The sequence below is a fragment of the Balearica regulorum genome, chromosome 4 (assembly GCF_011004875.1).
Source record: "Balearica regulorum gibbericeps isolate bBalReg1 chromosome 4, bBalReg1.pri, whole genome shotgun sequence".
Classification (NCBI taxonomy): Eukaryota; Metazoa; Chordata; class Aves; order Gruiformes; family Gruidae; genus Balearica; species Balearica regulorum.
This window is the reverse complement of record NC_046187.1, coordinates 71,830,680-71,858,327: the sequence shown is the minus strand read 5'-3', so window position 1 is coordinate 71,858,327 and position 27,648 is coordinate 71,830,680. Positions and strand designations below refer to the sequence as shown.

Here is a 27,648-nt window from a genome sequence, read left to right as displayed (position 1 = left end):
GGTTTCACGCCTCTCTGTCCCTGCCCTCCCTCGGCTGCTGTTCCTGGTACCTGGTACGTCTTTTTTTGTCGCGCCATGTGCTACAGGGGGCGAGGAGGGAGTTTTGCTCTGTGAGACCTGGTTAATATTAGGGAATGAATTAAGGCCCTATTGAATGTACTGAATTAGTATTTCTAGAATGTAATCGCAGAAGAGATACGGCACAAATGATAGCACTGTAGCTATCCATGAATTGTTTCTGACCCTGTCTCCATGCTGAAACTGCTGGGATTTTGGCTAGGAGTTGGTACCATTTAATTTTCACTGTCATCATGAATTTATCAGTCCAGGTGGGTTGGGTTTTTTTTGTTGTTGTTTTGTTTTGTGTTTTGATATGAGTTTTTTTGTTGTTTAGGGTTTTTGTTTGGGTTTTTTGTTGTTGTTTGTTTTTAAAAAGGAGTTATAGTCACCTGTGGAGCTTCTGCTAGATGAGCTACTGCTTTTTATTCAATATTAAAGCATCAAAGCATTTAATCTGTTATGATACTTAAAAGCCCCAGTAAAAATCCTATCCTCTACTTCCCTCTGGACCGAGGAACTGCAGCAGGATGGTATTTAAGCATTATTTATTGGTCAGAAAGTATGTGTGTTTCTTTCTGAAAATACACAGATATTCCTGGTCCGTCTGGAGAGTAGGTGTGGTATTGAAAATTACATGAATCATGTTTCACTTGGAACTTGATCCTTGTAAATGCCAAACCCCTGCTTGCTCAAAAGAACATGGAGCGTTTTGGTAGGATGAGATAGATTGCGTAATGTACATACATGTGATTGTAATCATACTGAGACATGCACCTACATGCCAGAAACTGAAAGAAATTCACTGTGAGTCTTACAAGTTTTAACATTTTTTTTGTTTAAAGAAGTAATTTTAGATTATATTTTAAGTATTTTTAATAGAGATTGATGGCCAAGTTCATTCAGATTATATGCTCGTCAAAGGGGAATGTATAAAAATGAGAATATTTTGGAGGAGAAAACAATGTTGACTCAATGTTTAAACAAGTTTGGACAGACATTTAAGACGGAGTCCTGTAGGCCCTTCCCGAATGCATTTTATATTACCAGATTCCTCAGCAGCATGCTGTTGGCTTTACAGCAGCTTCGCTGTTACACAGGACCTGCCTAAACACCAGTTTAAAAGCTGCCTGTTCCTTTTGATGAGAAGATACCGAACCAGTATTGAGGGCGGAGAATGTGCTGGGGAGGGAGGAGAATGGGAGAGGTGTTGATAGGGCAACAGGCAGAGAAGCCTCATTTTTTCACTGGACTCTGGAAGAAGTAAATATGTGTTCAGAAAGAGCGTAATAGTAAAGTTGGAGGGACTGTTTCTTAACAATGAGCTATTAAACTATTTATACATGGAGAAAACTTTTACTGATAGTCAAGTGTCTGTAAGTATAAAGTTTTGTTTGTCTAAAACGAACAGAAAACAGGAATATGGTTTAATGAGTAATCTTCCGAGCTAAGAAATCTTGCAGTGAAATATGATAAATAATGCTTCTAAGGATTCAATGAGGTTTTAAAGAGACAAAGTTCGTAAGTATAAGTATTTAAATTGACTTTCTATATAAGCTCTATTATGAAATTAAGAATACACCATTTTTATAGACATGTTTTAAATCTCTTTAGCATTGTATTGTTTTTAAAATGTGGAGCATAGTAGATATACAGATACTTCTCTAAGTAAGTTTTTTTTATAAATCTTTCACTTAATTTTCACTATACTTGCACATGTGTTTCCATAAAGCAAGAACGGTGTGTTAGAGTTATAAGTTACCTTCATATTGTTACAGCATTTTTTTAAGGTGTGTAGCTAGTGATTTTTTTCTTTCAGCTGGATTTGTATCCAATAAAACAGAATCCAGATGGTATGAGTTATTAAACTAACTGAAAATAAATGAAAATAAATATTTATAGACTACAAAATTTCTGAAATGTAGAGACTTCAGACCAGTTTTAGCTTCTTGTTGCTCAGAAAACACATTTTTTTTTAGTAAAGGTCCTATCTATATTATCAAATTTTAACCTTAATGTCTTACTCTTTATGTCTACATATCTCTGAGTATAACTGTCTTTTAAAGCTAAAAGTATAGCAGCAAAGCCATCAGTTTTTAAAATGAAAAGGGAAAGAAACAATTGCAAGGCTTAGGAAGATATATGTGCATAGCTTACTTAAAAATTAGTAGTTTTCATGCTCAGTTTTACATTGATTTCCTCAAAATCTAGTGATTCTTGGAGGCTCCATCTGCAGTAGTAGGAAATTCAGAAGCGGCTTAATGTGTTTCAGTGATCTGTCACTTAATCATATTCTCCTTAAGATGTAATTTAATTTTAATTTACTATTGGGCTGCAAGTCACCTTCCATCTGGATCTGCAAGTTATATTGTTTCTGCATGTTTTTATTAGTGGAGAGAGTTCAGTTGTCTTAAAATGTCGATCAACAGAAGAAAAAATTATTTTAAAAACATTTTTGAAAAAGTGTATTTTTATTATCAGTTTGCAGTCAGGTTCTACAGAAGTATTTTTCAAAGTTTACATATGGCTTTCAAAACCAAATATTTGTTTTTAGAGTAGATTTCTGGATGGCAAATCTTCTCGAACTTAACACTTTAAAATGTGTACGTCAGTCTCAGAAGTGTAGGCAGACAGCAGAGGGCACTCGGAACAGCAGTTTGCATCCATTCCCTTTACTTCACTGAATTTATTGTATGGAATTCTTGGTATTTAACAAGGCAGCCTGTATTTCAGTTATTTATAAACAAACAACTTCCAAATAGTTTGATTTGAAAATATTTTTTGTCAAAATTGATAGAGGGAAACCACAGTGTTGTAAATATGATAATCTTTCTTATCAGCATCACGGCATGGGGTCTGTTTATTGTTGAGTAGCTGACAAATCATTGACAAAAATATATCTAGACAGATTATAGAAAATTTGGAAAAAAACCATTTTATTTTATAGCAGAGTTTTCTTAATTTTTGTATAGGCTTTGATACTCCTTTTTATTTCAGTAACTAGGGTCAGCAAGCTAAATCATATTCTTAACAGATATTTTTTTTGTCTGGCTTTCATGCAAGTAATATCTCTGTAATATGAGATAAAAAAGACATACTTGATATTGATGAGATTTAAGATTTTTGGTGGTGCATTCTGCCAGTGTCGAATTTACTGTAGGAATTTGTGTGACTAGGAGCTGGTCCAGGGGATTGCCTCTTTCTAGTTGCCTGGCGTTTTTTGTGTGTGTTTTCTTCTTTTAGGAGTCAGGAATATATTAAATCCTGTTCACCTTTTGACAAGTTAAAACTAATCCAGGCTTTCTGTCATTCTGTCTTTATCTTCATCTTTTTATGCTCTGAAAACAAATGTACGAAAGAAAATAAGAACAGGAAGTGGAGGGAGGGTAGAAGAGAAAAACAGATCAACCATATCTGGGGTCTCTACCCCTTCCCACAGTTTAGCTTCTAAGCAGATGGATGTGGGTTTACAAATGTCGTCTTTGGTATATCTGAATAAGGTTTTTAAAGCTGTTGTGTCATATTTTAACACTTTCCATTAATAGCTTTGCAAATTAACATTCCTTCTGCTTTTGACCTTTGAACTTCGAGTTGCCTGCCTGGTTTACAAATATGGTACATAGAATCACAAGATTTTCAATCTGGCAGCTGCTGAAATAACCTGTGAAAATGTAGAGGGATATGAATTTTTTAAAGGGCTTTCAGAATCACATGACATTTCATAGCCATTATCATTAACTGGTACTGTCTAATTGCGAGAGCTTATTTGCAGTGCTGGTAGAATCACTGCATGGAAAAAATGTGGCTGTGCAATGCTTAGTTCAATGAAATAAAATCAACAACTCTAAAGGTCTGTTTAAACTAAGGGATTATTAGGTTTATAACGCCAAGTATGAGTGCCTAGAATGTACAAAACATTGCCCACACGCAGTGTTCCTAACAGCATTCGCAACGGTTGCTCCAGTGAACTGCTGGTCTTGCAGCTACATCCCGTTGCATGTGGGGTTACTTTCCTCCTAATCATTCTTGTGTTCTTGTGGGTAACGTCTGCACCCCTTAAAACTCTGCTAGTGCATCTGGTCTTTCTAGGTGCTTCCTAGAGGACTTAGGTTGAGTGTTAAGTAAACCCTATTGAGAAAAGACCTTTTTTGTGTTACCCCAAAGGGGTGTTCACAGGAAAGTTCTCTAGGTGTTTCTGATCCATTTGTGCTTTTTACTTACCCGCTGTAAGGATTATTATGCACCTGGTCACCTGCGTATTTGTACTGATGTTGCTGTTTGGTTAAGGTATTGACAGTGAAAATACATTCTGCATCCCACTTTGTTTAGTGTCAAGCAAAATGCAGTATTTAAACAGCTCTGGCATTTTTTCTTTAGAAAATGATAAATTTTTAATACTTATCCACACATAGTAAAACTGTTCTGTGCAAGTATGATAGGGCATTTGCTTCTTAAGTCCTCAAATAATGGAGGGTGTAATTTGTAAAACGCATTCCTTCCTGTCCACCCATTTGTTTCCATTGCATTTCTTCGTGGTGTTAAATACTTGTAGAAGACAGCATTCAGAAGTGCAGTGGTGTGTCTATTCAAACAAGTAATCAATCACAAAATGAACTTTGTCCATTGCAGCAATTTCCTTATGTCTCTGGAATGCTTTTCAAAGTATACTTCCTCCATTTTCATCTGCAATTAGCTTATAATTTCTTTTCTGATCACTCTAAATTAAATTGAGACGATTGAGTTTTCCTGTTAACAAAGTCTCTTCATCCTGAATCCCAAAATGGGAAGATGTGCAGACTTGGACTGTCTTTACCATGAGATCTTGAGTAAAGGCTCTTAACTTCTTTTTGCCTCATTTTCTCTCCGTATAAGTTCAGAGTAATGTTTGCCTTCTTCGTAGGGTTGTTTTTATATTAGTGGCTCAACCTAGGAACATGCTGCATTGAACAAGGGATAAGATTCCTCTTTACTACTACTAGTAAGTCCACCTTGGCTTTAAGGACATCGCACTAGCATAAAAGTGCCCCCTAATCATTCCCAGTTTGCAATTCAGGTCTATTTTTAGCAGAAAATTGTATTCTGATGGCTTAAAAAATATCAGCAATGAATGTTTTAGGTCCTATCGCTATTTACTTGTGAATAGCGGCAAACTTCATGAAATCCTGTACTTTCCATATACAGTCTGTTGAAGACACTGCTGTCAGAGGCAAGTTAATAGCACTTCCCTCTTGCATTACCAGGAGCCTATTTTGCTCTCTGTTCCTAAGGCGCTGTGCACAGAACTGTCTTGACATCAGTTCAGCATAGGCTCGCATAGCGAGGAGGGAAGGGCAGAATATCAGTTGGTTTCTGAAAGAAGAATTTTGTCTTTAGTGGCGATGGGCTGCTCCTAGGTTTAACCAAATATGCCAAATTTCCTTGTACTGCGGATTTTTACATGCAATTTCTAGTGTTTCTGAAAAGTTAAGCAGAATAGACCGTCTGAGGTCCTACTTCATTCTGGCTTGCATTATGTAAACCTCTGAATATAGTGGTTTACTATGTAAATGTTTCTATAACTAATGTTAGGGTGATTAATGTTTTTCTGAAAATTGTCTTGGAGATCTGTTTTATTGAATACAGGACTATCACACGATTCAACGTCATTTTATTTTCCTGATTTGTTATAGGAAATGTTTTAAAATACAATCAGCGTGATTTATATAAAATGATCTAGCTTTTCTGGTGAGAGATAATTGAGATCTAATCAGAATCCCTGACGAACCACAGCTTCCTGCATTGGCCTGTTGCTATGGGTAACATAAAGGGAGTAAAATAGAACTTCATACGAAATGCCTTTAAACTTTACTGGCATGTACAGGCATGGAACAGGGCTGAATTTTTTAGTTTAATCTTTGAGAAGCTGATGTGTTAAGGAAATGCTTTTTCCATATTAAGTGAAGATGAATTTAGGAAGAGTACTGTTAGGAAAAATAACTGCTGTTTCTTACGAAGAGCGGGTAAGTGATATGAATTATATTTAGCTGAAGCAAGGCATCGTTGCAGTGAGAAATTAGAAGAGGCTATTGTTATTGGCAAGAAAACAGAGAAGAACGTTACCAGCTTCAGAATGCTTTTTGCTTAGCCTTTAAGCTTTTTTACTTTAAAGTATTTGAGTTAAAATTCCTTTGTAAAGGCAAACATTGGATTTTATTCTCAGAGAAAAGGGAATCTTATTGTACCAACTAACATTCAGATTTTGAGATGTATTTATGAACTGTGCCCAATACGTATGAAGCTAAAAAATCAGTATATTTATAATCTGTGCCTATTTTTTGATTCCATGCAATGTGTTTTGTATATGCTTTCTGTACCATTATATCAATAGTATATCTTTAGGTAAAACTGTATATATTTTGTATATATCTTTATCAAAATAATTTCAGGGATGGATCTGGCATTTAAGGCACTGTGTTTTTGGCAATAAGATTAGTTTTGTTTGGAGTAAAAAGTTTATTTCTTAAAGGAATTCCAAATGTCATATCATTTTACTGTTCATATGTTGTTTTTATAGATTCAAATACTCAACAAAAATGTTTAACCATCAGAGAAGAATGCATTCAGTAAAATTATTGTACAGTAGTTGTATTTTTTTTCCTTGGGAATTCTTACATCTATAATACTTTTGTATTAACTATTATAAATGCACTTCTTTGGTGGTAGAGAATTGAAAAGACAAATCATGTAATAGTCCTCCTTTAAGTGGCATGCTGAAGGGGCATCCTTCTCATAGAATTCTAAATCCTGAAATTAATTGCAATAATATTTTGAAATGAGGATAAAAGTAGTATAATATTACTGTAGTATTTAGGTGAGAAGTACGTTTGAGGTTATTTATTAGAAGGAAAATCTAGCAATAGTTTATAAGTAATATGGCTTTATTTTTTATTCAAAATGTTAGAACAGTGTCTACCATATTTTGAGACATGATCTCCTTGCCAGAGATCATTGGAGTTCATGGCTTTTGTACAATGTTAATGCTGTAATGTGTTTAAAAGGATAAAAATACGTGTATGTAATGTAAGTCCTGGAGAAATGTGACTGAAGATCTAGGGACTCGCTCATAATTCATACCTTGGCAAAAGGAGAAGTTGCTTCAGGTGATTTAATAAGGAATTTGAACAAAGCCAGATGCAAGCAGGCAGTCGACTGAGTGATAGGCTTTCCCTGAGTTAAGTGACAGAATGTTTGAAAGTTGGCTATTTGTATTCAGTCTGTAAATCTTCAGTGCTTCATCTCCTAAAGAACACGACAAGTTTCCCAAACTTCTTTTGCAGATTGAAAACATATGAGAAAATCAGTTCAGAAGATTGGTGGAGCTAGGTATGCTATTCCAAGCTGAAAGGCTTAATTAGAGGAGCTTTTGTAAAATAGCATGTAGTATAAATTCTACAAGGTAAGTCTAACAGATTCTGAAGGCAGCAGTCAGAGAATTCTTTGGATGCAGCGAAAAGTCGATGCCTGTTTTGGAAGAAAGTGTGCTTTAGAAAGGACACAGAGAGAGGTCGTTTTTAATCCCTTTTTCTCTGAATCTTTCTGGATGCCCAAGAAAGAAATAGATGTTTCTGTTTAGTCTGTGCTTTTGTCACTGTTAGGGTAGGAGAGAGGAATACTTCTTCACTCTGCTTAGAGATTTTTGTCCCTCTGCATCTTAGAAGGAATTGGAAATATGTATGTCTTTTTTTGACTCAGGAAGGTACTCACCCACATTCTATTAGCACAGATGATTTCATGTTGCTCCATTTTATTGCTAAGGCCTGGCATTTCCTAGGATGTGTCACCGCTCCTGGTATCCCTGTCTTTCCCTTTGTTCTTCTCAAGTACTTGAGCATGACTTTGACTTGAATGACAAATTTTGAGGTGGAGAAAAAGGACATTTTTGTATTGTGTTACCTGGGTAGTCTGTAAACATGCATTTATTTGCTCAGTGTCAAGTCTGGGATATGGGTGGGGTATTTTGGGGTTTCCTGCATCCTGGTTTTATAGCAAACTTTGACAATACTTATTTAGTTTCCTGAGACCTGACCCGTGTAAAATGGAACTAAGTGGATTTTCTGGGTAAGAGTTTCTGTCCACTGAAAGATGTCATCGGTCTAGTTTCATGCAGTGATGCACACTTGTAGCAGGTTATAGACAATGAAAGCTAAAAGATATAGGCTGTTTCAACCTATGAAATATTCTCCTTTATGCCTTCTCTCCCTTTTTACCCTGTTGTTGGTGCCAGGTACTATGTTGTCTATTTCTGTTCTGGAACAAAAAGTTTATGTGCTCATAAAGTATTTTTCTCCCAGTTAATTATTGTAAGCTAATACTCTTAGATTTGTTGCAAGCAGATCCTGAACACAACATCAAAAAGCTCAAGGGCTCATCTGGTTTTTCCACCTAGCAGAGAGATGATACAAAGAGAAATTTTACATGCTTTTTCTTAATCAGAACTTCATGCTATCTAATATATGCTGAAGCATTTCCCAGTTTACAGAGACCTAGAACATCTTTTATGGTGCATGATAACTGGGACGGTTGCTGGCCCTGACACTGAGCTCCTCACTTGGATCACAGGGATGAAGATCTTGCCCTGAAGTCTAGGGAGGAGAGTTGCATTCTCCACCTTTGCGGGGGGTGGGTATGTCTGTATACCTCAGCTGCTAACCCAGCTAGACGAGCAAGCAGAGCTCCCATCAAAAGGTACACTGGAAGACATTTTAGTTTTCCTAAACTAGATTTATTTTTTAAATTTTGGTAGTTTCTTACCATCAGACTCCTGGCATATGCCATGGGATTTTTCCTAAACTGATTTGGAAGTCAGCATAATTTGAAGAACTAATTTCAGTTCTTATCTGGTTGTGAAATATTTGAGGGTTGAATACAATTAGATTTTATCTCTGGGTGATAGTTCATATGTACATTCACAAAATGAATACATATATGTCCTGTCATTTGGAATTAAATACTGAAATACTTTTTTTTAAATCTTCATATTAGCCCTGACTGGCACAGGGTCATACCGTAACCTTCCTCATCTTTCAGAAATGGCTACATACAGGAATGGTTCAATTTTATAGCTTTTTAATACATATGGGTTTTTAATAGGTAGTTCTTAATATGTTTGTGGTAAGTGTTAAATTTAATCAAATAATCAGACATACATATAAAGTAGATCAAATTTTGTCCTGAGGAGCCTCCAGTGGTGGCAGGCGTGAGAGCTGAAGAATGAAAACCAGCCCCCAACATAGAGTGAATTTTTAAAGTGAGATCATCATAGTATTTTAAAAAATCTGGTCTTGCAACTTATACCTTTGGACAAATCTAGACAAGCTTCAGCTGAACAGTTTAGAGGAGAAACTGTTTTGTCTAAATGTGGACTGCATGCAATTTTCTGACAGGTTTATATTAAGATTTCTAGCTGATTTTGTTGAATTAAGTGGATTTAGTTCAGTTACATAGATGAATTTAAAGTAATGTTCTTAAAATAAATTTTATTCTGTGATCTACAAAAGTAAACTGGTAATGCTTGGAACATGCTGGGTAGTTTTAGTGATACTGTAATGTAAAAAAAAAAAAACCATATAGTTGGTATATAGTAAAGCCAAAGGGAAATTTGGAATATCTTAATAGCACAGAAATAGGTGTTTGATATTTAGATAAGAAATTCTGTTCTTCTTATGGGCAGTATTTTTTTTTTTTTAAAATGTTTAAACATAATAATTACTAAGGCCTTGCTTGGAGAGATTTTAAGATGTTGATACATGTGATGTAATGTGCATTAGGCAGAGCATTTAAAATAAACACAGAAAACCAACCCATGGTGTGTAGAAAGCTCACTGCATTAACTTATGCTAAACGGATTGAGGTAAAACTGTATCTCATTGTCCATAGATCTTAATTAAGTGGTACTATTACTGTAATGTTAGAGGTTTTCTATGCAATCACACCATTTTTCCTTTAAAATGATATTTTACAACTTCCCAGTTTTTGAAAAAAGTAGTGTAAATATTCTTTTTACTATCATGAGAATCCTATTCATTTTACTTGATACCATTCGAAATCATGAAGGAGAATTGTACTTCGTGTTTGAATATAGATTCATGCAAGCTGCCAAAGTAAATGACCATTCCTAAAATGTATATAATTTGAAAGGGGTTTTTTTTCTGTCTAATGTGTAAACTGATACTAATACTTTACTCTGAGTCATCCTTTTCTTCATTCTTTGACAAATGACATTGAAATTGTTTATTCATCAGCTGTTCTGTACAGTACGTGAGTAAGAAATTAGAAGCAATCATGTTTATAAAACAGAATTCAGTAATGTAAATTAAATTTTCTAAATTACAAACACGAATTAAGTTATGGCTTCTGAATGCATAAGACGCTTGCTATACTTATGTGCAAAATAGAAGTAGAAAAGAAAAATAGAAGTACTTTTTGGATACCTGAAACAGTGCTATTAAAAGACATGAGAGGCCTGGATACACTTTGATTGTATTATTATGCTTCCCAGATTCAAAAGCATTTGTTTTTGCATAGTTAAAAAAGAAGTGCCATAATTTTTTTGATCTTTTCCATGAAAGATGTATTTGTGTCTAACAGAACTAGCACCAGAGGAATGATATCAGTAGAGACTAGTTTAGACTTTGAAAGTTCCAAAATACTTGTCTTAAAAACTAGATCAGATCCTCTGCTGCTGCTGTGAATGGTGAGGCCACAACAGTTTATAACAAGTGATGTTCTTCAGCTGGTATCAACGGCAGTATGAGATCCTGCAGTGAAATGAAAAGAGAAAGGAGAATCCTAGAGTCACAGAATGGTTTGGGTTGGGAGGGACCTCAAACATCATCTGGTTCCAACCCCTCTGCCATGGGCAGGGACACCCTCCACTAGACCAAAGCCCCATCCAACCTGGCCTTGAACACTTCCAGGGATGGGGCATCCACAGCTTCTCTGGGCAACCTGTCCCAGTGCCTCACCACCCTCACAGGGAAGAATTTCTTCCTAACATCTAATCTAAATCTACCCTCCTTCAGTTTAAAGGCATTCCCCCTTGTCCTGTCACTCCACGCCCTTGTAAACAGTCCCTCCCCATCTTTCCTGTAGGCCCCTTTAGGCACTGGAAGGCTGCTAAAAGGTCTCCCTGGAGCCTTCTCTTCTCCAGGCTGAACAACCCCAACTCTCTCAGCCTCTCTTCACAGGAGAGGTGCTCCAGCCCTCTCATCATCTTCGTGGCCCTCCTCTGGACTCGCTCCAACAGCTCCATGTCCAACAGTGGAGTAGAGGGGGAGAATCACGTCCCTCAACCTGTTGGTTAGAAAATATTATTCTTTTGAGGATTACTAAAGGTTTTTGTGGATTTTGAAGTGGAGAGGGAATGTTTGTTGCCAAGGCTGGAAAATACAGACAAACTATGGAGAGGTAGCTTTTCTCTTGAGATGCATATATATGTTATGTTTATTTTTCTTCTGTGTGTTTTCTGTCTTGAAGAAATTGTAGATATTATAGGGCATTCTTTCCTAGCTTTTTAAAGAGCAGTAAAAAATAAGAGAGTTTCTTCTAGAAAGTTACTTAAACATTCAAGGACACTTTAAATGACCAAGAAAAGATTCCCTAAATTAAAATGCTAATAATTTTTAATAGCTATTAAAAATTAATATAAACTTCAGTCTAAAAATTGGCTGTCCTTCCAGTCTTTCACTTAGCTGAGTGTCAAGATGCAAGCTCTGGAGTACGCATTTGGGAAGTTGTCACCTACTGGGTTTTACAGAAATGTTAGCTGCCTTGAGGTAATTCATAATCGAAGGTGAGAAGTTTAGGGTAGATAAAAGCATAATCTTCAACATTTCTCTAGAGGTCTGATTATCCTTGACAATTTGATGTAAAATACTAACAGAGATGGTGAGGAGTCCTTACCTCAGTCCTAGCTTATTGGAAACACTCTTACATCCTTTTGGCTTTCTGGAAGTCAGAAGTCATCAGCAGGGCAAGTTTTCAGTGTCATCTGACTGACGGAATATCTGAATTTTAATTTTGATGCCACATATCTCCAGATATTGCAGCAAAATAAAGTATAGGAGGTGGTGTTTTCATTTGAAGTCTTTTCAGGTCACTTTTAAGGTATGTGCTTTCTGACGTATACCAACGGCTTGACTCTATCCATCTAAAGAGGAATGTTGGAAGCAGTGTAGCTACTCACAGCAGAAGTACTTTGTCCAGTAAATATTGTGGGATCGAATTCCAGGACAGTGGTTAAAAGGCCTGGGGTGAATTTCATGGTGGGGAGGAAACACCTGTTTCCTGGTTTCTTTAGATTTTCCTCTCACATGTTATCTGTTGTTAATAAGATGATAAAAGTAGCTAACACTTCAAATATTACCTGAAGCTCAGAGATTTCTAATACTTACTATGAAACTTCAGTAACATTTTTTTTTCTCTTTCTTATTTCAGTCAGCAACCGTTTCTGATGGAGGTAAGCTGATGCTTGTTTTTACTTTTATAATGAAAAAGTGTCAATTTTCCACATTAAGCAACACAATATGTGGTAAATAAAGTGATGTATTACAAGGTGTGAGTCCAAAGTGTGCAGAACTCTGTGACTTCCTTGGGAACTCTGCCAGTGGAAATATTGTGGGATTATGTTCATGTACTTTCACCAATTTATTTGCATAATTTTTTTGGTGGCACATCTCTCTATATATGCACGTTTTTATTATGACTAGGCTTCTTCATTCATAATAATAAAGAGGCAGAGCTGGTAGACTTTCATATAGTTGGATGGTAGATAAAATCTTGTTCTCTGTTTTATTGTCCTTTACATACCCTGTTTGCTATTGAAGAGATATTCTCTAGCTCCTAAATTGTAAGCTGTGTTGGTGCATTTGTTGAGGTTGGAATTTCTTTACAGTGTGATGCATTTTGAGAAGGGGGTAAGTAATTTGATATTTGTAAAATCCCAGCATGGAGCTTTTGCAGTTCTGGAGTGCTTCTGTGTAAGCTCTTTATGTCACCTAAGCTTGTTTGTTTTGATTTTAACATGGCTTTAATGTTTTATAGGACATCCACTCTTTGTTAAATATTAGGAGATGATTTCTCTGAACCTTTGAAGTTAATTGAAACAGTTCAAGTATGCTTCCTTAATGGAATAAAGGAATTTGTATAGTTTAGGATATACAAGAGATGGCTTTTCTCACTTGTCTTGCTTGGCAGGAGTTGGTTCACTTGATCCTGCAAAGAAAATTACTTACATACATATTATTACTTTTAGTATTCTTTGACAACAGTAAAAAGACAATTTTATGAAATAAAAAGGGGGTGAACTGTTGCTCTAATTAGTGCAGTGAAATTGATGAAATATTTCAAGTGGTAAGGATAATTTTTGTTATTACATGCAAATGTAAATGCAAAATCAGCAATACTATTCAAAAAACTCCACCGTGTCCTAATATCTGATGCCTTGCAAAGCTGAAACTACTGTTGAGAGAAACATTACTGTTTTGGTCCTTTTGACAGAGCCATTTTCCAACGACTGGCTGACTTTATGAGGTAGTTTCTTCTCTACTGCTGACACAGTCTACTGCTGTAACAGTACTTCTGTCTAGATGAGAAGATAGACTCTACGTTGTATCTGTCTTGTCTGCAAAGAGACAAAAGAATGAAACAGAAAATAATTGTGACTATTCGGCTTTCTGTTTCTAAAATGTAGCCTATGTTTTTGTGGGGACAAAATATGTATTTCTTTTTCCCCAGATGTTAGCTGTTTGATATAAAAATCAAGACAAATGACAGACTTTGTGTGTGTAGTTGAATTAAGTTCCAGGTGCTGAGGGGCAAAAAATTTGATTGATCTTTTTTAACTAAAATGGAATGTACTTGCATCGTGTCTCCACTAAGGTTCTTGTTCCTGAAATGAACATTATGAAAATTATTTTACTTCTGTTGCTTACCCAAACTTGGAAATCCCTGTGATAGTACTCATATGATAGTCATTTCAAGCTTTTTATGCTTCCAGCTGAAAATTTATTATAAAGATCTGGCTTATTTTCAGTGCTTCCAATATCACTTTCTGTATTTCATTCCAATTCCATAGGTAATTCTGTTTTCACAATTAATTCTGTACATTTTTCAGATGTCATGAAATCTAAAGGCCATATAGGTTGCAGAGGTGAAAGAATAAACAATAAGTAATATGAATTTTCCTGCTGAGTTTTATGACCTATTTTTTCAGCTACTGCTGAAGACTTAACATGGACTCTCTCTTCACTGTTAAATGCTACTTAAGGGGGGGGTGGTGTAATTTATGTAAAAAGCAGTTGTCGAACTGTGCTGAGTAATATTGAATCAATGCTTAAATACCTAGAAAGTGCATTGGAAAAATTAGAACCAGGGAGACCATAACCACAAAAAATGAAATGAAATAAAATCCTAATTTGTTTCATTTAGAGCTGCATTGAGTAAAAAGTCCTGATTCATGTCTGAATTACATTTTAAGGCTTTGACTTTTATTGAATATGTCACAGCACTGAAATTTTTCCAATCTTCTCTAATCTCACTAATTCATTAATAGATCCCCAGATTTACACATTTTAGGGCATGTCTAGATTAGAGAAATTTGCACCAGTGTAACCATTAGTATAGCAGTGCATACTGCCTTTCCTGGGCTAAATCTTAATAATAATATTTGCACATATGAATAGATACTATAAATACTGTTGTTAAACTTTAGTCTGGGAAGGGAGATTTATGTGTAAAAAGTAATTATTATGTCTTTATATACATCCCTTCAGTATAATAGGAGGCATGACAGCTCTCTGCACATTTTCTTTCCAATGAAGTCCCAAGTCATATGGCTTTTATTACATTAGAGCCAGGCACTGGAAACCAGCTATACCCTTCGTTGCATTTTAGATGGTAACTCAGCTTGTGCAAGGCTGGGATGTTCTCATTAGCCAGAACCGTGAACTTGGGCTTTGCAAGACAGGTGACATGTAAAAGATAGGTACTTGGATTAGTGTTGTTTCCAGAGATGATGACCAGTAGCAACTCTAACTGTAATTGATTTGCTTAATGAATTGCAGACATCAGAATGCAAACCTTAACAATGCTTAGATGCAAGGTCACTGCTATAGATCAATTAATCTGCAGCACCTATGCTCTAGAAATAGCAGAAACCATTTTATGTTACTACAGCGACCTGTAAGTAGCAGATTTCTTCTGTCCATTCCTGCTGACTGTGGGAATAGTGAGAGTGCGTACGCAGCATGCAGGCTGTGGCTGATGTGTCGGGCACTGTGCCGTCTAAACCATCACAGGGATGATCGATATTCCTCAGCTAATGTCTGACTTCGGCTATTGATATCTAGATGGCACATTACAAAGGGAAAACCTTAAGGTAAAAGGACGTATAATAGACATACATCATCATTCGTCTCCCAGACAGACAGGTGGTGAGGTATCTGAGCTATTAGGAATCTCTAAGTCCATTCTTACCTGCTACTCCCTACAGAGATCAGTTCCACAAAGCTGGAGTCTATTATTTCCAAATACTTCAACATAACAGATACTATATGCACATCTTTTTCCCAAGATACTACTTTGCTGTAGTTTCTGCTAATTTTTGTTTTTAGTGTTCATCACCTGGAAAGAATTTTCATAAGGAAAAGCATTCTTGAAGATCTTTTTTGAAAGGAATCAGATGTTTACAATAATAAATAATGTAAAACTGTATTTTTAAAAGTAACTAATGAAGGTAGAGCAAAAAATCTGCAATGAAATAAAAAATAAAACAAAACACTGCTGTTTACACTATAAATAGAGATGGATTATTTCCTCCAACAGGTATATGACTTATTTTTTATGACTTATTTTTTTTATGACTTATGCGTTGGCAGCGCATGCTGGTTGTAGCTGTGTTCCACTGTAACATAAATAATTCACATTCCTTTAGCAGCAGCGGCAAAAGGTCTTTTCTTTAAATTATTTATGTAGCATTTTATAATGCTTTGTGTTAAGTATACTATTGCTTTCCTCTGCTTGAAGCCATGAGGGTGAAGAATCGATTTGTTTAGAATGGTGTTAGAGGCTAGCAGGAGTTGCTGGGGGGAAATGCGTTAGCTTCCCTTATCCCAAAGTTGCAGAGGAACAATGTGCCATACAGTAAGACTGACCTGCCCCCAATGGGTACCGGGACATTACAGCTGAACTTGGTATGGATTCAGAAGGATGGCTTTCAGTGAATGGCTTGAAGTATTTGATTAAGTGGCACCACAGTGGTTCTTACCAGCTTTATCCAGGTAATGTACTTAGTGATTAACTGGAATATCTTAATTATATGAATGTATGCATTTCAATGATTACAAGGGGTACGTGTAGCTTCTTACAATAATAAAAAATACTCGTAGGTTGAAAAACATATACGGATCTTATGAACGAATGCATACAAAACTATCCTTAATTAATTGTATTCAGACTTACTACTTTATATTATTTAAACCAAAACTTTCAAAGCTATCTTATCCTGTATACTTTCAAGATTTTAGCTAATTAAATGCCTGCATTGTCTTACTTAATGCTGGTTTTGTAAAACAAAACCAAGAACCTCCACAGCATGTGTAAACACAAAAGGTGTAAAAGATTGCTTGTCTGTGGATTTTTAGAAAACATTCTGTGTCAATTCTCTGTTTGAAGAAGGTAATAAATGAAACTGAATGAGTTTGCACAGAAAGTGGTGCTTCCTCGCTAGGTACGATGGCTCTTGAACAGAACGGAGATAAATTTAGGTCCCCGGGATTCAGGATGCTGAGTAAGGAGCCTCCTTTTACAGGTAATGCAAGATGAGTCGATGCTTCCACGCAGTGAGGAGAATGGAAGGCAGGCATTAGGAAACGCCACCACGCTGCTCAGTCTGCCGTGCACCTGAGTTGGAGTTTTCACAGTGAACTCCTTTGGCGTCCTGAGATTCCCTATAGCTAATCTTCCTTTTTTAAACACTTAACGAGGAGGAGGAGGCCATTTGGCACAACATCCTGGCGGTTAGAATGTTTGAGGGTGGGAATCAAGGCTCTATGCTTCCTCTAACGATCATCACAGAGTGATCATTAGACAAAATATGTGACTTGGTTGGAAAGTTTCTCCATTCCTGCTTTCCAAGGTGGCTTGTGTGTTCTGAGGAATGCACAGGTTGTGAGAGTCAGGAAACCTGACACTGAAGTCTTACGTTGGAAACATTCCTCTGCGAGGGGAGCAGAGCAGGAGTTACGGCTTACACAGTCTTCATTTAAATGAGATTTGGATAGATTGTGTACTAGTGTTATAGCTGGTGGGTTTTTTTTTCTTCCCATCTGACCTTTCTTTTTCTCTGATTTTAAATTATGCACTGGTATACCTGCACTAGGCTGTAACTGCTTTAATTGCATCTGTTAGTACATGTGGTAAAAGAGACTAGAGTAACCCTAGAATAACTAGAATTCCCCTTTTCTGGGAAACAACCTTGTTCTGTGTTGTTTTCAGGTCAACAAGTACCCCAGCAGAAATCTGTACAGATTTTAAAAGCAAACTGACTCCATTTTTGTTCTAAGGGAAAACAAAGCACTGTCAGGGTTGAGTATGAATTCAAATAGATTTTTTTCAGAAAGAACTGAATTAGCTAAATAAAATTCACTAAACAGAGACAGTTTACTGTGAATGAGTAATCCCTTAAATGCCGCTTTGACACTTCAGAGGACCTGTGCCAGTAGCTCTCAAAGTTGTCGAAAACAGTCTTATTTTGGTTCATTTGTTTTCATGGGACCTCCATAGTCAGCAGTGTATCAGAGGAACAAGAACCCAGCGTAGTTTAGAGCCGATGTAACTCTGACAAACTGGAGAGAGTGAGCAGCAGCTAGCAATTAAAGGTGCTAGCATCCACCCACTGGTGTAAACCCCCAGAGACCTTCATTGCCCCTCGACCTTCCTGCCCGCCATGAGGAAGGCGAACAGCCAGCAGCGGAGGGAGGAAGGCGAAGCTGACCTGGTGAGGAGTGCTGTGCCCGCCATGCTGCCATCCCTTCCCAGTCCTAAGGCGCTCTGGCTCGTGGGTGTAGAGTTGAACACTTCGTGTGGCTACTCCCTAATTTCCCCGTGTCAGCCAAGTAGGCTTAAATGGTTTGGTATGTGGGATGAGGTTACGTTTCTGATTTTGCCTGAAAGGAACTGGGACGTTTTCATCAGTCATCACTGGAGAATGCTGGGGATTTGAACCCTCGCGGAGTAAGGCAGTAGCTGAAACTGTTCCAGATCCAGAAGTGAGTGTCTATTTATATCCTGGACTGTAAAATAAAATGTATCCGTATGCAGAGTTAAAGCAAAATACTTCAGATAATAAATTTAGATATAATTCTCTTCAGGTTCACATTAGCTTCTTTCACAATAGTTTCACTGTGGTGACAGGTATTCTCTAATGAAGCTAACAGTTATGGTCTTTCATATGTCTTAAAGGAAAAAGTGAGTAAATATTTGTTATAAGAAAAGTTGGCATTATTTGCTGAGTGTTTTTAATTAGCTTTGATTAATATGACAATTGGGCAAAGAAAAATATTTATATACCTTTTGTGTTGTTATGGTCCTTAAATATTATCATTGTTGAAAAGATAAAGTTAGGATTTCATTTTTCCCTAATCTAATTCTGTATCTTTGTCATATTTTCTGTTATTTTTGTCTTAAACAATAGCTTTGCTTACAGAAATTCGCAGTAGTTAACTGTTGCATCTTAGTAAATATTTCTGAGCTGCAGAATACATTTAAAAATGAAGTTTCAAAACTAATTTCTTTAAATTTTTCTTATCTTTACAACTTTTTTTATAACTTTGTCCTATGCTTATAATTATCTGTGAATGGTCCATTTTTTCAAAGTTCATACTTCCAGGGAGAAACAGTAATGTTTTGTAACATAGAATTTGGAAATGCAAAATGCTTTGGAATACATATATAACAGAAAAGGAGAGCATGGGAGATCTTATAAAGTACTAATTTTGGTGAAATTACTCCTTGTTTTAGTTAGTGCAGGTGATTAACTGAGGAAAATAAACAACAGTAAAAATGTCCCTGTGAAGAATAGGCCATTTCTTACTGGTTGTGAATTTCATTTTCTATATCTATATTTATAGATATTTATTTATATTTATCTATATCTATATTTCATTTTCTATATCTATATTTATAGCGAGCTGTATATTTGCTTTTCAGTTTGGCATGGAATTATTGAAGATATCATCTGTTTCATTTGAGGATATAATTTTCTTACATCTATTACTGCTAATTTTTCAAAGAATTGAATATCTGCTTTTTTTTATCCCTTCATCACAGAATCCCATTTAGTTTGGCATCTCTCTAGTGCAGCCTCTCCTGCTCAGAGCAGGGTCCATTATGAGATCAGACCAGGTAGCTTAGGGCTTGATTTCATTGTGTCTTCCCAATTAATTAAACCTCAGAGCACCTCTGTGAATTGAGTATCTGTGAGTACAACTGTACCAGTTTTTCATTTGTGTAAACAAAATGGAGGTGTAAAACGAGATGTAAACAAGATGGAGAGAGCGGTGATTTGTAAAAGGGCATGCAACAAATAATTGACAAGTTTATGCCTAGGACCCTGTTGTATACAGGTCCCTCTTTTACTTAGATCAGCCATTTCTTTCACCTTTCCACTTCTATGAACAAGTGGTCACTTTAAGAATTTTTTTTGGTGCATATTTTTACTAATACATGACAAAAGATGATCTGGGGTTAATGCTCGAAATTGTTACACTGCTGCACAAGGTTGTGTTTTCCTGAATTCTCTGTGGGGTCTTGTTGATTTGTTTTTCAGAATTCAAAAAGCACTTCTGTTTTCTCAAGATCTGATAAATCTGGTCATTTCTCAGGTTGGGATCCCTACATTATAGCAATATGATGGCTCGAGTCTGGAAGGGAGTTACGGATCCCTGTTTTTATCAGGAACCCTAATAAATTGAGGATCAATGATTTGATACCATGGATGAGGAAGGCATCTGTTACTAGCTCATTTTACTTAGTATTATTTTCCTCAGTTGACTCCTTTCCTAAATTCTCAGTATTTAACAGGAATCCTTTATTTCCATGAAAAACTTCAGAGTCCTGTATCTACTGATTTCAGAGTATATGAAATTTTGCTAGCTCCTATCCCTAAATAGGTTTTTGCCCACTTTCTGGTGAACAGTGGGTTCCTGAAGGTGGGTTCTACCTTCCTTGGATGATCTTATGAATGAGTGCAGTCCATGGGGTGAGGAATGTGAGCAGAAAATTTTGTCCAAAATACTTTATTTTGTGGAGCAAGAAATAAGATCTCCTTTTGTGCCTGCCCCTTTTGCTTCTGGCAAGGGGGATTGCTTTTAAGGCACTAATTTAATTTTCTTTGCAGTGGAACAGAAGAAAATTGAGAGATGTTTGGGGTTGTTTTTTCTACGCAGGTGCTCCTAATAAAAATGGGGAGGGATATTCTGAAGTCTGCACTACAGTGAGCTTGAAGAGGAGATGTGATAAATCAAGTAAACAATGCTGAAGAGTAAGAGTGAATAATACTTTCTTGACAGATTTGTTCATTTTTTATTTTTTTTAACAGAGCTGAATAGTACCGACTTAAAAGACTGCATCAGTGAAAACAGCCTCAGTAGCAATGCCAGTCTTCCCAGTGTACAGAGCTGTCGACGACTTCGAGAAAGAAGAGTTGCAAGCTGGGCTGTTTCATTTGAGCGTCTTCTTCAGGATCCTGTTGGTGTTAAATATTTTTCAGTAAGTTTTGAGGGACGGTGAGAGGCCTTTCAAAATACTTGATACTGCTGCAGTAATCTTCCTGTATTCTTTTTTCTTTCTTGACACTGTCCTTACATAGGACAAGAAGTAGGAGTTCATTCTTGCACAGTTGTTATCTGAGCATCTTTCTAAGTTTAAACCGGTTCACAGTTGAATAAGAGTTTGTAGTAATACACATATCACCATGCATTTCTGGATAGCAAAAGTTTCAGATAAAAATGGAGGCTATGCTTTGCTGTGTATCTGAACTTTTAGAAAGCTTCCCCATTTTGTAAAACAATTACATTTTATCGTATTTGTATCTGTAGCCTTTGTGTAAGAAAAAGGCAGTAGTTTCAGTAGTTTATTAAGTAATCTATTCGCATTTACCTACTGGAATGTTGGAAGCCATGTAGAACATTTTTTCAATGATATGATGGATTATCTTCCTGCAAAAGGTTTTTAGAAATATTTTTTGGAAGTAATTAAGGTAGCTAAGAGCACTGGTTAAAGCTGCAGCTTGCAGGAATTGTGTTGAGTATTTGCAAAGCAGAAACTAAGCTGCGCAGCACGTTTATGAAGCAGTAAATAGCATCACCTCTCTTTTGCATTCTAGGAAATTGAGGTGTATACACTTTTGCATTGTTGCACTGAGAGTAGGTTACTGATTGTGAGTATGTTACACAAGGACAGTTTGTGCTGCCCAAATAATTTTCACAAAGAGAATATAAAGAAACCTATAGTGTAGGAGATGTAGATTATTGGAATCTGCAGTAACTGAGACTCCTTTGCTTGATACAAAAGTATTAAAATATCAAAATGATTAATAAGCAGACTTCCATCTTAACTGGTGTGGGGACCTGAAAAACACATTAACAGTGAACACCTGCTTGAGGAAACAGAGAAGATGAAAGCAGAGTAATACATCCTGGATATTATGTTCCCTCTCTTTCCATTTTTCTTAGCAGAGTAGCCAAGATTTATTAGCATTTCTGCTTAGATACTGAGACTTCTACTTCTCTGATGTTACATTCCACCTGAAAAAGGATGTAGTTTGTGGGGGCACTACTGACAGTTGTCTTTTCTAATTACTTGTAAGCCATCAGTAAACTTACTTCTGTCCACTGAAGAAATTGCTGCAGTAATTTTTCAGTACTATGAAAGTTCAAAACTTATGTTAAAAACTTAGAAAATAGCTACTGTAATTTTATTAAATTTTCAGATTAAAAGGTTGAAGTTAGATTTCATTTCAGCAAAAGGCAACCTCAGATATTCAGAAAGTTTTACTTCCCCCCACAGTTTATTCTAATTACAAATTATTTTTATGAGCATTGCAAAAGTGCATGTGTTAAAGAGATATCCAATTTAAAGAACGATTAGGGAATGTTGAAATTTATTGTGTGCACCACCATTTTCTTGAGGCCCAGGAGAGATCCAGAGCCATTGCTCAGATTTACTTGCAACCTGGCTATCGTAACACTGTGCAGTTACAGAATTCTGCCAGTATTCAAGAAGACTGGAGCATCAGCGTTTGATTCACGATTACATAGTAAGCATCTTGGTGCATTTGGGATTCAGCATGCATAGACCTTTCCTGAGGACAGCTTTGTCACTGAGCAGGAATTGCTATCTAAGAAGAGATTTTGCATGTTTTGCAAATACTCACATTTTGCATAATAGTCTGCTGATGAAAGCAGTGATCCAGGAAGTGAGAGACCTGATTGCACGCTCCTTCCTCAAGTGGTTCAAACCAGCTTCTCCAGCTTCCCAGCCACGTGTGACACTGCAAGGTGGCATCATCATCCAACTGAGGCATCGCTTGGTCTTTCTAATGAAGCTGAATTGTTGTGCAGCCAGCTGTGCCCAAATCACGAGGCCAGAAAGCAAGCCATCCCAAGATTGGCTTTAGATTGCGGGTGAAGGCACTGAGTAGGGAAGTAGGCAGTTGGGTTCCAGTTCCTGCTCACTAATTTGATTCTCCTGCAATGTGTAACTACATGTAAAATGCAGAAATGTCCCCTGACTACTCTTTTATACCTTTTATATATTTGGTGTCTCAGGTATCTGAAGAACTTTTAAATTGAGAGCTTGCTGGTGGATTTGGACTCCCTGTATTGTAGTTTCTCTCAATTGCTTTCTTGCAGTTGGACTCCCTAAACTCTATGTAAATCTTAAAAGCACAAATGAAGTTAAGTTTTTAAGACTCTTCCTGCAGCGCTTTCTGAGACTGCCATGTATGTTAAAGAAGCTTGAGTGATACCAGTGTGACACTTGAGTGAAGGTTGTGGCTTGTGGGCCGACTTAAAATAAAATTTCCAATTAAACACTGGTACTCTAAAGTGTAAACAAGCATTTTTCTGATTACATGAATGCCTAGATAATTTTTTTAATATCTCCCCACCCCCCAAAGGTTAAAATACTTTCAAGAAATGTGTGCTGAGAGAGTATTGAATGATACAGATTTGAATCGGGGACAGTTTGTGGTTGTACAATTTCCCAAGTAAATGGGGTCCCAGTCTTCACTTGGACCTTTGGATGCTGTAATATGAATGTCCTGATTATTGCATGTTGTACTGGGAGATTATGTTTTTTCTAAGAATGCATTTTCCAGGGAGAACCCATGTAACCACATCAGCAAGCAGTGATAAATGATTTTTTGTAGTTGCCATGTGATGCAGAAAGACTCTGTAATGAATACAGAATTGATTACGGGCACTACTTGATAAACATCTACTCTATTATATTTGCAGTTGAACTGCAATTAAAGACAGCTGGTTTACAGTGTAATTTTTAAATGTAGTTATAAATAATTTAAATTTTTATTAAAAGTTTATTCACTAATTTATACACTGCTTAACACACAGTTTCAAATTTCATCTTTGTATATGCAAATGATTTGATTGTAACTTGATGGATTCTTCTCAATTGTATATGTTTAAAAAGAAATGAGAAAGAGGAGAAGCACGAGGCATATATTGGCATTGATTTTTACTGTAGGAGAAAACTGGACTGCGAGACTGAATGAAATGTTACCATTATGCAAATTTTAATATTCTTATCAAGCATTATAAATAAGTTGTTTGAAATGGAAGTAACTTCTTTTCTTTGAGACATTTATTTATTTGTTTATTTTTCCCCTAGGAATTTCTACGGAAAGAATTTAGTGAAGAAAATATTTTATTTTGGCAGGCCTGTGAATATTTTAACCATGTACCTGCACATGATAAAAAAGAGGTGGGTCAATGCTATATTTCAATATATGGTGGTGCTTACTAAAAATTGTTACTTCTTCAAGATTATTGAAATTATTGGAGCTATGCGTGGTCTTTGTACTGTGACATCAGTTTAAGATGTTGGATATATTTAGGCTGCAGTGAAGTGCAGAGCTAGCTCTGTAAAAATAAGCTAAGGTATACTGGATGTTGAAAAATGGTTGGCTGCAGTAGCCCAGTGCAAGGAAGTGCAGAGCAAATTAATTGAACCTGTCAAGGAGAAGTGAAAATTAGCCTCTGTTGGGCTCTTTCAGCTAGGCTGCCTCCACTAGCCATGATAGTGTGTTTATAACTAACTTAGATATATTTGCTGCTGTAAGCGTAGTCATGTTTCTTCACAAATTATGAAAGTCCACATCTCATTCTTTTAGGATACTCCTACTTTGGTCAGGCAGTTTTGGTGAATTTTGAATTTTGTGCTGGTCAGCAACGCTTCTGTCTACACCACAGCCAAATCTAGTCAGGTGAACACTGTGGAAATGGTTTCATCTACCAAGTTCTCCTTTGATCTTTTGTGAACCGTTGAGGTTTTTTCCCCACTTTCTTTGGTCTTTGAACAATGCATTTTCTGAACACCTCACTTAAGGGCTCTGAGCTCAGTTTGGTGGGGGTTTTTTCATTATTTCCAGAACATAGGTTTTTCAAAGTAAACAAGTTAAAAATAGAGCATGAGTATTTTTAACAGTAAATATTCAAATATCTGTTTACATTTTTCTAACTTCTAGAAATTGAAGCATATTTATTTAAATAGTAACTGTTACGTAAAAGGTCTAAAATCTAAAAAAAAATTGATTATCCTTCATAAGACAGCATTTGATGTATTTCACCTTTATTATTTTCATAGTTTGATTATTTTAAATTTTATTTTGATGGCAACTTTTACTGCTTAAGATATATCTGATGAATATTCGTAATTTTAAAGGAAAAGCCCTATTTATATTCCTAAAACTAACAAAAGCTATTAAATGAAAAATGCTTATATATTAAGGAAACTGGAGTGGCTGTATATTTTTGTGGGGAATATATCAGTGTAAAAAATACCTGTATAAAAATACATTTGCAAAGCAAACATACATTTAGCATTTATTTTCTGTAGCTTTCTTACAGAGCTCGAGAGATCTTCAGTAAGTTCTTGTGTAGCAAGGCTACAACCCCAGTTAATATTGATAGCCAGGCACAGCTGGCAGATGATATTCTCAATTCTCCACATCCAGATATGTTCAAGGAACAGCAGCTTCAGGTAACCATAGAAAACATGACTGTTGTATATTTATGTATATTATGTTTTCCTCTGAAGTGCTTTAAAATATCTAAAAGTAGTTTCACGTCCTATATGCTTTACTGTGCATAAAAAGACAGAGAAGTCAAGATCATATAGATTCTATTAGCAGAATAGAAAGAGGCTGTATAATGGAATGCTGCTTGACTGTTTTTCTGTACATTTGCATATGTGTGGAAAATCAATATTAACTAAAATATAATCTGAAAAATCCCATTATTGAAGTGAAGGTTTAGTGCAAGTAAATAATGCCATTTGGTGCAACAACGTTGCATATGGTGTTTGCATATGGTTGCTTATTCTTTTCTTTAGTGGACAATTGTGTACACAAATAGTGTCTAATTTTGGTTAAAGTGGTTTGTAAAATATGTCTGTTGTATTGTAGGTGTCCTTCCCTTGTGATTTATAGAACTGTCAAACAAAGAGCTTGTTAAAACTGTTGGTATCTGAAGACCTCTGAAGTGGATGCATTTTAAATAATTTTTGATGTTCAGAACAGTTATGTAATGACAGGATACATTTCACATTTTCTGTAGCATTTAAGTTTCTTCTTTTTTCTCCTAAGTAATCTCTTTGGTAACTCCTACCCTAATAATTTATTAGTAGAAATAATTTTGAGATCATGTTGTTTCGAAGTCAAGGATATAGCTTTAATTGTATAAAGGAAGCGTGTCACAGTCTTAGTGCGACCTCAGATTGCATGCTTTTGGAGCAGAAGAGCAGCTGGGTATAGGATCCTCCTCCATCTGCGAAGTGGAGATAGAAAGGTAGGTCTAACTGCTCGTCTGGTAGCTTCTAGCGTTACAGCTGGCCCTCCGTGCACCTGAGGTTTCTGTGGGGATTACCAGCCGTCGTCTTCCCTGAGGTTTTTTTCATGCATTACTCATCTTGGCTTTGTGGAGCCCATGCCTGAAGTCCTCTTCATCCTGTCCCAGTTGTTTGGTGGAGCAGATGGTGTTCTTATGAGTCTGGTGGCTGGGCTGATGCAGGCTTTCTTCCTTCTTTGAAAATGCTGTGTCCTTAGGTTGGAGGGCTCGTAAGGTGGGAGAAAATGCTGAAGTGCTGCTGTGGGTCTAATCCCAGCCATGTGGCCTGTCAAATTATCAATCCCTCTGTAGTGCTCCTGTCAGATCCCTCAGCCAGGCCCGTTCTTCCCACTGAAAAATGAGGTGAAGCAGGATGAGAGTTACTTCTGCCAAAGTAAACAGCCTTGGAGCAAGGTGTGCTATGTGAGGTATTAATGATGTGTTGCCTGGCTGAGGTTGGTGCTGGGTAATCAACTGCCTTGATGGCCCTTAATATCTTGATTTCACTAAGTGGTGGTTCTGCAATAGGTCAGTTTGTGGTCCTGATGGGTGGCATGACCTTAGGAACACAGAACCGTAGGTATGTGTAGTTATTACAACACACCTACAGACTTTCAAAGTTCAGCTCATGATGGTGACACCATCTTAATAATGCAAAGGCTCTGCGTTTGGGGTCTTTCATGAGATTTTTTTTAGATTTCAGCACTGAGCGTAGAGTGCAAGGGTGCTGATCAGTGGTGGATAAGTGGTGGTTGGATAAGTGTTATCTGATGCTGGGGAATAGGGAGTGTTGCTGTAAGGCTGCAGTGGAGTTGCAGAAGTGGCTTAGAAGGCACTGCCGAGGCCGTTGGCTCTGAAGCGCTGCCTGTTGGGAATGCTGCTGGAAGTTGCTTTCTGTCCATAGCCCGAAAAATTTGCCCTTGAGCCTGTTGTTAGAGGTGTTGTAATATGACAGTGTGGATGCAGCCAAAATACCTAGTTAGGATTTCATTGTTTCGAGTGTTTCTGGATGCAAGTCAGTGTAGGTCACTTGAAGATCCTAAAATAAGAATAAAATATCATTTACTTCCTGTAGAGTTGTAAAAATGGATGTAAGGGGGTTTTTTCTACCCTGGTTTACATGTGAAGTTCAAATTATGCTTTTATAAGCTATATTTCTTTTCCTCCTTTGTAAGAATGAGAAATAGCATCTGGTAGATTTTTCCAAATAAGCGTAAGTCATTGACATGTAAATTAATATGATAATAATGCTAAATATAGGAAATTTGGGATGTAGTGTGGGCTAGCAACATAGTAGGGCAGATGATGGTCAGCTCAAGGTAAATTAGTTAAGCTGTCATCACTCTGTCCAGCAAAGTTAAAAGATTGGAATGTATTTGCTGTATTAAGTATATTTAATCTGCAGTAACTCTCCTTGTGTCTCTTAGTT

At 36.6% G+C, this 27,648-nt stretch overlaps 1 protein-coding gene across 1 annotated transcript in view; it reads left to right on the top strand.

The window, feature by feature from the left end:
* RGS12 (regulator of G protein signaling 12) overlaps positions 1–27,648 on the top strand; it is a 91,154-nt gene that overhangs the window by 31,937 nt on the left and 31,569 nt on the right. Inside the window, exons 4-7 of the mRNA XM_075752592.1 lie at positions 12,532–12,553; positions 20,693–20,862; positions 24,004–24,096; positions 25,231–25,374. Coding sequence (XP_075608707.1) covers positions 12,532–12,553; positions 20,693–20,862; positions 24,004–24,096; positions 25,231–25,374 — 429 coding nt within the window. The remainder of the gene's footprint in view (positions 1–12,531; positions 12,554–20,692; positions 20,863–24,003; positions 24,097–25,230; positions 25,375–27,648) is intronic.